Source organism: Macadamia integrifolia, unplaced genomic scaffold, assembly GCF_013358625.1.
Source record: "Macadamia integrifolia cultivar HAES 741 unplaced genomic scaffold, SCU_Mint_v3 scaffold2055, whole genome shotgun sequence".
Lineage (NCBI taxonomy): Eukaryota > Viridiplantae > Streptophyta > Magnoliopsida > Proteales > Proteaceae > Macadamia > Macadamia integrifolia.
The window spans coordinates 1-9,379 of NW_024868485.1; the positions used below are offsets into that span (position 1 = coordinate 1).

At 37.7% G+C, this 9,379-nt stretch overlaps 2 protein-coding genes across 3 annotated transcripts; both read right to left on the reverse strand.

The window, feature by feature from the left end:
* Window positions 1-18: 18 nt before the first annotated feature.
* LOC122065589 (salutaridine reductase-like) lies at window positions 19-2,034 on the reverse strand. 2 transcript variants are annotated; one of them, XM_042629409.1, is made up of 5 exons: window positions 1,950-2,034; window positions 1,635-1,838; window positions 1,318-1,561; window positions 1,120-1,194; window positions 19-285 (listed from the first exon to the last, which is right to left on the reverse strand). In XM_042629409.1, the coding sequence occupies exons 2-5, from the start codon at window positions 1,667-1,669 to the stop codon at window positions 79-81; spliced, it is 561 nt and encodes a 186-aa protein (XP_042485343.1). In that variant the 5' UTR covers window positions 1,670-1,838; window positions 1,950-2,034; the 3' UTR covers window positions 19-78. The 2 variants fall into 2 exon arrangements, with proteins under 2 accessions (XP_042485343.1, XP_042485342.1); XM_042629408.1 differs by lacking the exon at window positions 1,950-2,034 and having other exon boundaries at window positions 1,635-1,941.
* A 516-nt stretch (window positions 2,035-2,550) lies between these two features.
* Window positions 2,551-4,465, reverse strand: LOC122065586 ((+)-neomenthol dehydrogenase-like). The gene is made up of 5 exons (XM_042629405.1): window positions 4,317-4,465; window positions 3,987-4,230; window positions 3,788-3,862; window positions 3,529-3,708; window positions 2,551-3,122 (listed from the first exon to the last, which is right to left on the reverse strand). Exons 1-5 carry the CDS (start codon window positions 4,349-4,351, stop codon window positions 2,754-2,756), a joined length of 903 nt encoding a protein of 300 aa, XP_042485339.1. The 5' UTR covers window positions 4,352-4,465; the 3' UTR covers window positions 2,551-2,753.
* Window positions 4,466-9,379: the final 4,914 nt, after the last annotated feature.

The following is a 9,379-nucleotide window of genomic DNA, read 5'->3' on the forward strand; positions in this document are numbered from 1 at the left end:
TTTTTTTATAAGAGCTTTTCCATCCACAAATCCTCAAACCCAGATGGAGCAAGTTCTAAGGTATATCTACCAACATCTTTACAAGATCAGGTTCGATACCAGTACCTGTAGCCTCCCTGATGAGGAAGAAACATTTACAATTCTCGGTGAATCAGATAACTGAAGGATAGGAAGAAGTGCTTCAGTCACTCTTTTGGTTCCATAGTAGTTTGCTTGTACACATTCTTGGGCCGTCTCATATGTTTGCCTTGCCAGTTGTCTAAATTTAGCTTCCTTAACTTCTTGCTGCATGAGTAGAAACTTTTCAGTATAAGTTTTCATCCTTTCCTGTTAGGATTAAGCAATTAATTCCTTTTTTTTTTTTTACTGAAAATAGAATTTTATTAAAAGGGGGAAAGAAGAGTTCAAGAGCCCAAGAATACAAACTCTGAAGAGGCATCCTAAAAGGTAAAACAAACAAATTTACAGAAGAGAACAAACCCGATCGGTTTTGATAATAGCACAAAATTTCTCAACAAATCCCCCAATGTTGAGCAGGTTATTCCTCTGACTAACTAATAAACTATCATGCCCCTGAGAATCCCTAAAGGAAATGTTCTACTGGAGCATCGAACTATCAAGCCCCCAACTGGTGAATGTGAAATATGCCACACCAGTGACATCTCTGAAAACCTCAAAAGGATTTATATGCATCTGAATGGCTCAATACTGTTCTTGAATGGATTGGAATTCGTGGCAGGGGCAACCTTTGATCTGGCCAACCTAATACATGAGCTAGTCTCAAACATGACTGGCCCAAAGCATAGGCACAAGACTTGATGGTATTATAGAGTACTCTTTCGCTACCATACCATGCAAATCCTAGTCATTTTTTCTCTGTCACTCACACGAAAACACACACATTTATGTTAAATGTAGTCATTCTAGGAACAGTTTATCACAAGTAATAAGAGTGAGTTAAACTTGGAACCTGTAATCATTCCAAAGATTTGAACAGAAGATAATCTGGTAATGGGTAAGAATCTAGGAGTCTTTTTTAACATAACCATCTTATGAGGTACAGAATATAAAGCTTGTAACCACAAACATTAACAACAAAGGAGAGAGTCAGAGACTTACAGAAGCATCTATTGTCATTAGGGCTTCACAAGCATCATCATCTATTTTGATTCCAGAGACAGCTGCATTGTTCACCTAGAACAAATTTCAGCTCAAATCATTTAATCAATAAAAGCAAGATGCCAGGATTTTCTGCAAATAGATTCTGATGAAATTCTCTGTAATGATACAAATAAAAATATGGGATTCCAAAATTACCAAGATATCAAGCTTTCCAAAATGGGTTTTGATGAAATGACCTAGGGAAGCAATTCTAGCAGGGTCCTTCACATCCAGCTGATGAAAAACCACATCAGATAGTCCAGACCCTTTGAGCTTCTCAACAGCTTCAACACCTTTCTTCTCATCTCTGGCTGTCAAAACCACTGCTACACCATTGGAGGCTAATTGGCGACATATCTCCAATCCAATCCCTTTATTGGCTCCTGTAACAACTGCTAATCTGCAATACAACTCTTGGTTAGGATAACTGGCGGTAGCCTTAAATGGGTCTGCTTTGGAGCTGAATCAATTACCTCTTTGATGTAGAATTTGTGTTGGTCTCTGCCATGTTCGACACAGTTTAAGAAAAATATCAACCAACAAGCAAGCAACGGTTGAGCTAGCTGATCGTAGGCCACTCTCTCCCTATCGATCGCAGAGCTGACATTTCGCCATTCGCTTGGTTTTCTTCGATCAATAGCGAATGACGCAGGCTTGGTTCTGTTCTTCAATAAGCGCTGCCGACCAAAACCTGCTTTCTTACAACTCCAATAAAGAAAGAGGAAATCATAAATATCTTCAAAACTTTGAAGCCGCTCGCCCACCATAGTGGAAAATGGGAAGAGTACCTTTATCGCAATTGAGAAGTCATTCCAGTGACTCCAGTGGCTTCATCAATTTGGAGTTTAGAGGCCACACAACGTTAAGTTTGTAAAATTTGTGGTGGAAAGTTCGGACAAATTTTTTTTTTTTTAAATAAATAGGAACAAAAAGACTGGCACAAGTATAAAAAGGCACCACGTCAACCCCAGATAAGGTAAAAGTAATGACAACCCTAGATAAGGTAGAAGTGATGAAAATATAAGGAACGTAAAGTCAAATCAATTAAGTTTTTCATTCTTTGGAGCGAAGGTAGTACGGGTGAATCTTATACGGTGATTTCATCCAGTATAGTTGAAACGGCTTTTGAATAATATCGTCAACATGTTGGATTCCCTCTTCAAAAAATGTCAACTCCATCTCTTCCACTTGAGAGAGACCAACGTCAACATGTTGGATCCCTTCTTTAAAAATTTTCAACTCCATCTCTTCCACTTAAGAGAGACCAACTGAAAAAACTGCATGCTACTCCGAAATAAGAAGTATGTTCTTCAATTAAAAGCAATGGAAAGCAATGTCCATTTGAGTAAATATAACTAAGAATTCAATAACTGTATCAAATAAAAATTATTTGGTTCAGTACCAATTGTAACAGTCTTTATTTCATTACTGGACAAATATGTAATACATAGGAAGTAAAGAACTTTGTATGGAAATAAGGTAATTCTAGCTTTATTCTCTCTCAGGAAGAAGATCTTGAACAAAATTCAACCAGAATAAGATGATCTTCATCCCCAACCCCCCAACAAGAAAAAGGAAATCTTGAACAATATTCAATCAAAGGAAGTCACTTCCTTCTGGAAAAAGAATAGCCCAGAAGGGCCATCATCAGGCAGCAAAGCCAACTTAACAGGACCTGCTGCACCTTCTTCAATAGTAAATTTCCCTGTGTTGAGGTTAAAATCAGATTTGACATAACCTGGGCAGACGCAATTTATCCGGAATTTGGGAAACTTTTTTGATAGAATCCTTGTGTAGGCATTCAAAACTGCTTTGGACATGCAATATGCAGGCCCGCCTTTAGTTTCTATTAAACCCTCCTTGAATTCCTTAAGATACTTGTTCACTGCTTCATCCACTCTCTCTTCTGTGAGGCCATCAGTATCACTTAGCACATCCTTAGCCCAGGTGACTGAGATGTTCTGCAACAACAGAATTAGAGAAATTATATTCAATTAAACTGAATTAGCATAGTATCCATACCAAATCATCTTTTAAAGGAAGAGGGATAGTGCTCAAGTGGCAGAATAGAATTCTGCAGCCAACCCTGAATAACTGAGAATGGTTTATGGAGTTGACCTAAGTTTAGCACGCAACACTACAAAGCAGATGCCACCAAAATTCATTGCTTAGATTCATGACAAGGGCATACCCAGTGCGCGAGGCTCCAGGTACTGCAAGGTCTTTGGAGGGGTATATGTTGCTTGGAATGATGAGATTCAAATTGTTGAGGGAAAAGAAGGGTGCAAGTTCTAAGATGTACCTGAGTCTACTGACCACCTTAGAACATTCACAATATCTTTACAAGATCAGGTTCGATACCAGTACCTGTAGCTTCCCTTGAGAAGAAGAAACATTCACAATTCTTGGCGAATCCGATAACTGAAGGAGAGGAAGAAGTGCTTCAGTCACTTTTTTGGTGCCATAGTAGTTCACTTGTAGACATTCCGGGCCCGTCTCACAAGTTTGCCTTACCAGTTGCCTAAATTTAGCTGCCCTAACTTCTTGCTACATGAGTAGAAGAATTTCAGCGTAAGTTTTAATCCTTTCCTATTAAGATTAAAAAAGTTATTCTGAAGAGTCTTACAGAATCACCCACTGCCATTATTGCTGCGAGACCAGCATCATCAAATATGGCTCCATTGACACCTGCATTGTTCACCTACAACAAATTTCAGCTTAAATCATTTAACCAATCTAAATTAAGATGCCAGGATTTTCTGAAACTAGGTTTTGATGGAATTCTCTGTAACGATACAAATAAAAATATGGAACTCCAAAGTTACCAAGATATCAAGCTTTCCAAACTGGGTTTTGATGAAGAGAGCAAGGGAAGCAATACTAGCAGGGTCCGTCACTTCCAGTTGATGAAAAACCACATCAGATAGTCCAGACCCTTTGAGCTTCTCAACAGCTTCAACACCCCTGTTCTCATCTCTGGCTGTCAAAACCACTGCTACACCGTTGGAGGCTAACTGGCGACATATCTCCAATCCAATCCCTTTATTGGCCCCTGTAACAACTGCCAATCTGCAACATAACACTTGGTTAGGATAACTGGTGGTGACATTTAATGGGTCTGGTTAGAAATCCATTAAAGGAGCTAAATCAGTTACCTCTTTGATGCAGAGTTTGTGTTGGTGCCTGTCATGTTCGATGATGAGAAGTGATGGAATAGAGAAAACCAAGTCTGGGCAAAATTTTATTCTAGTTGCTAATTGCACAGATATGCTTAGGCTTAGGAGCCTATTTATAATGTGATTTTATAAAAACCATGTATATATTATTGTGATGCTTGCGTGTGCCATTACATCATACTATTGAAAAATCAATAAAACCAGTCATTCTAATCAGATTAAAACAAGAAGACCAGGTCAATGTTGTGTGAGTGTGAAGTAAACCTTCTTCTTAACTGTATCAGTTTCTTAATTTCAGACCATTGCTTTCGTGTGCCCTTACATCATTATTTAATAAATGGGTTAATTATTATTATTATTTTTTGGTAAAATGGGTTATTACTTATACACCCCTGTGTAGCTGTACTACACTACAAAAGTTTGAAAAGTAGTTTTTTGGTAATAGAAAAAGGGTCTTCCATGGTAGTGATCCCCGTACTGGAAGCAGGGATTTCGCAAGATCAATGGGCGATAGTTCCACAATCAGTTGACTTGAATGGTGATGGGTTGAGGGCATTTTCATCACAAGACTACCAACCCCATTGGTAAAGTTTGAAAATTTTATATAGACAACCTTTGCATTTTAGATTTATTAGAACTAGAACATTAGTCAATCGTCATTTATTTATTTATTTTGAATAAAAAATATCGATGATGTCATGAAATGAAAAGATTATAAATGCCCAAGAGCGAATCACATTCACGTACGTCCTTGATCCGTGGATATGGAATCTATTTTCTCCTCTGCTCGTTGTTGCAACATTTTCTGCTAAATGGATCCGAATTGATTTCTAAATTAAGGTTATGCTTGCTTTTTTTTTTTTTTGTGGTCAGTAGAGTTTTGCAAACCCGTTAATGGCATTTTGGAGTTAGATATTGAGGATCGAGTATGTAGGCTTCTAAAGTGAAAAGAGATTCGCCTGAGGAGGAGAAGCTTGCTTCTCCGTTCCAAAGTAGTGGAACTGTGTTCAGGGTTTCGTGAAGTCCCACAAGGATAGGAGCTCTGTTTCTCTAGTTTGCTAGGACTTGTGAGTAGTTCCTTCCATCACAATGTTTTCTTTTTTTTTGCTAACGACGGATATTCCGAGGTTAAATGAGAATCATTCAACTTTCACTAAAAGCAGTGAAGAGCACTAAACACCCCCGTGTGAGTGACCCAAGGTGTACCTAGTGGGACTCGAACTTAGGACGTCCGACTTTACGGCTCGTGCCAAGTTCGTTGCTCACCAACTGTGCTACCCCCTTGGGCACAATGTTCTGTTATCGTTTCCCTTGCCAAACCTTAATTTCGAAATCGCTTCCGACCCATTTAGTGAAAAATGTTTGCAGCAGTGAGTGGGGTAGAGAAAAAGTGGATGAAAGGAATTGAGATGGAAGTTCACCCACTACTTAAATTGATATGAGTTTTTTAGGTTGAATAACTTATAAAGATAAAATGGTTTTTTTATTCCATTGCTACCACCAGATTAATATTGTCAGGTTTCATAAAGCTTCAAATAAACTTTTCAAACTTTTGAGATATCAAGCAATCTCGCCATAATACAAGGTCTAATTTAGTTAAGTCTTTTATAAATTCTGCCAAAAGAGAAAAAAACATCATTATATATAAATCAGTTAGTCCAGTAGGAGCAAACCATGAAAACCCAATTTAATAGGTAAAGCTTTTCCTTGACCTTGTGTGGTCAAGAACCATCAAACCATCAATGTCAATAAATATCCGCCTCTATTTATGAAAGATCCAAAATAACTCCCACCATTGCACGATATCTCATGGACATCATTTGAAATAGCTAGAGTATATATGTGATGTGTTAGCTCATGATTGGTGCCTTTTGTCATCATTACACTCATACCTCTTATTTTTATAAAGTTGAAATTAACTCACGCTGATGTAATTTGATGGAACCGATTAACCATAGCCATGTTGATCTTAAAAAAATAGTTAAATGAGATTAAGTTCCCTATCCGGCTATGTAGCTTACGTTGGTGCCTCCCTGTATTCATCTCTCCTCTGATAGTAGTGGCAGATATGTCATTTCATAGGAAAGAGGAAAAGGAGAAACATGGAGGCACTAGCTTACGCTACGTACCTTGATAGCATTCTTTCTCTAGTTAAATATTGATACTATTGTTGATGATGGTGGAAGACTTTCTGGTTTACAGTAACGGTCAAATTGATCTTTCTGTGATGGATTTCTTTATTTTTTCTTTTCGCTGTTTTGGTTATAGATCAGATCATTGGAAAATGCATAAATTCTCCATTTTAAGCACATAGTACTGGGTACTTGAATTAAGTGTTGATTATGTATGTCCATCAAATCCGATTTATTAATAAGACTATTTATTTTCATTTATGCCCAATCTGATCCCTTCCACAGCAGAATTGGGTTCCTGCCAACATTAAGAGCCTTTAATCCTCTTTTTTTTTTTTTTTTTTTTTTTTTTTTTTTGTGAGTTCTTCAATCGAAGGTAATAGAAAGGAACAAATCTAACCGAGCAAAATAAGAATTTAATAACTGTAACAAATCAAGATTTGGTTCAGTACCAATTGTACCTTTCTTCATTTTATCATTGGACAAATGCTTAATACATAGAAACAAAGAACAATGTATGGAAACAAGTTCATTCCAGCTTCATTCTCTCTCAGGAAGACGATCTTGAACAACATTCAACCAAAATAAGAACAGTACTTCTGGAACAAGAACAGCGCAGAAGGAATCTTGAGCAATATTCAATCAAAAGAAGTCACTTCCTTCTGGAAAAAGAATAGCCCAGAAGGTCCATCATCGGGCAACAAAGCCAACTTAACAGGACCTGCTGCACCTTCTTCAATAGTAGATATCCCTGTGTTGAGGTTAAAGTCAGTTTTGACATAACCTGGGCAGACACAATTTATCCGGAATTTGGGAAACTTTTTTGATAGAACCCTTGTGTAAGCATTCAAAGCTGCTTTGGACATATCAGAGGCAGGCCAGCCTTGAGTATCCTTAAAATCCTTTAGAAACTTGTTCGGTGCTTCATCCACTCTCTCTTCTGTGAGGCCATCAATATCACTTAACACTTCCTTGGCCCAGGTGTGTGAGATTTTCTACAACCACAGAATTTAAAGAAATTATAGTATAGAAGAGAATTGTGTAGCCAACCCAAAAAAGGTCAGGGATGCATGGGAATTTTAGAATGACTCTATATCCAAGAAGAGCTTATTTAATCCCCAGAACCAATATCTTTGTTTCACCAATCTTCTTGCAGTACTTGTAGATAGATAAAGAAAATTTGTTCTTGCTTTCGAGTACCCTTACATCATTATTTAGAAATCAATTAGTCCAGTCTTAGCAAAACATAGATAACCATGGAGAAAGTTTTCCTTCGAAGCACCTCTCTTTCAGCCAACAATGGCCATAAATATCTACCCTTGTTTAGGAATGATCAATAATATCCCTCACTATTGTATGATACTGTATGTACACCATTCAAAGGTTCTCCCTTGACCATGATTGAAGAAATACTTGGTCCCAATTTAATAGTGGATTGAGTTTTCCTTCCCCTATTGTAAAGGAATAATTCTTTTTGGAAAAGTGATGTGGCCCCATGATTGATGTCCGCTGTCATCATTACATTCTCATCCCTATTTATGAAATTACCCCTCCCTAATGCAATCTGCTATTACCAATTACCAATGGCCATGTTGAAGAAAATTTTTCTTTCACCATAGGTGAAGGGAAACTCGGCCCTTATGATTAAATGCAATTGATTTCCCTATTGGGCTACATAGCATATGCTAGCACCATCTTGTGTCTGTCTTTGTCCCCCGACAATAGGGGAGGATATGTAATTTCACTGAGTGAGAGAGAGAGAGAGAGAGAGAGAGAATAGCATTAAGGGTGTCAATGGGCTGAATTGGGCTGGGTTTTAAAGCCTAACCCTTGTAAGGTCTCTTAACTCAGCCCAGGCCAGCCAAATTCTAGTTTAGGTTGAGCCCAAGCTCAATTCTGTTAGGATCAGCCCAACTTAGCCCAGCCCTAATTGGGCCAGGTTGGCCCTAATAGACCATGAGAGTCCCTCTATATTGCCGTTTGGATGAGAGAGAGACCATCAACCTGCTCATTCTCAAACTTTGAAAGCCAACAATGTCTTCCCAAAAAAAAAAAAAAAAAGAAGAGTAAAGATAGATGTGGGTAGTGTGATGACAAAAAGTTGTTGATAGTAAATAAAGACATTTAAAAAGTATGATATATTATATATTAATGTAGGAATGTAATATATTTATTATATTTAAAAATATACATTTATTGCATACATTTGGTTGGGCTGGGCCATCCTCAACCCAGACCCGGCCCTGCATCGGGCTTGAAAATTCCATCCCAAGCGCAGCCCCAGTGTAGGGCTGAGTGCTTACCCCATGCCCAAGGCGGGTTAAGGTAGGTTTGGGCCGATTGGGCTTTTATGGCACCCTAAAGGCCTTAACTAGTATAAACTACCCAGCTGGATCAACTGCTGATGATGGTAGGAGACACTGGTTTATAGAAACTATCGGATGATGGATTTCTTTGATTCTTTTTCTTCATTTTTTTTCCTCTCCTTTTCCACTGTTTTGTTTATATATCAGATCAGATCATCAGAGTATTCATTTAGAGAAATTCATACCTTTGATTACCATTATTTGATTATAATTGTTTGCAAACAGATTCATAGTAAAAAAATGCAACAGTGACTCTTTTGTTGCTCTACATTGAGGCTATGCGAAAAAATCTTATTCTAAAATCTCTACCAATTTCCCAGTTAATGCCAAATAGTGGCACTTTCAGAGCCTCCTTTCCTTCAAATGCTTCTATCTGTCTTTGAAAACTGAGATTAAGAAGTGTTGTCTGACCTCAAAATCTCGAATTGAAGCAAAAAGTAAACTAGTACTGTGTTTTTCAGTTTTCCAATTGAAGCTTAATGGGAAGCAAAATCTATTTGAATAAATAAAGACTACATTTGTAAACTAATCTAACCAAGCAAAC

Excerpts from the sequence above, each read along its gene's own strand:
- LOC122065586 (XM_042629405.1), bottom strand. The coding sequence starts at position 4,351 with ATGACAGGCACCAACACAAACTCTGCATCAAAGAG. Across the intron at positions 4,231-4,316 it reads ACAAACTCTGCATCAAAGAG|ATTGGCAGTTGTTACAGGGG; the intron begins GTAACTGATTTA and ends GTTATGTTGCAG. Across the intron at positions 3,709-3,787 it reads TAATGGCAGTGGGTGATTCT|CAAGAAGTTAGGGCAGCTAA; the intron begins GTAAGACTCTTC and ends CTACTCATGTAG.
- LOC122065589 (XM_042629409.1), bottom strand. The coding sequence starts at position 1,669 with ATGGCAGAGACCAACACAAATTCTACATCAAAGAG. Across the intron at positions 1,562-1,634 it reads ACAAATTCTACATCAAAGAG|ATTAGCAGTTGTTACAGGAG; the intron begins GTAATTGATTCA and ends GTTGTATTGCAG. Across the intron at positions 286-1,119 it reads TAATGACAATAGATGCTTCT|CAAGAAGTTAAGGAAGCTAA; the intron begins GTAAGTCTCTGA and ends CTACTCATGCAG.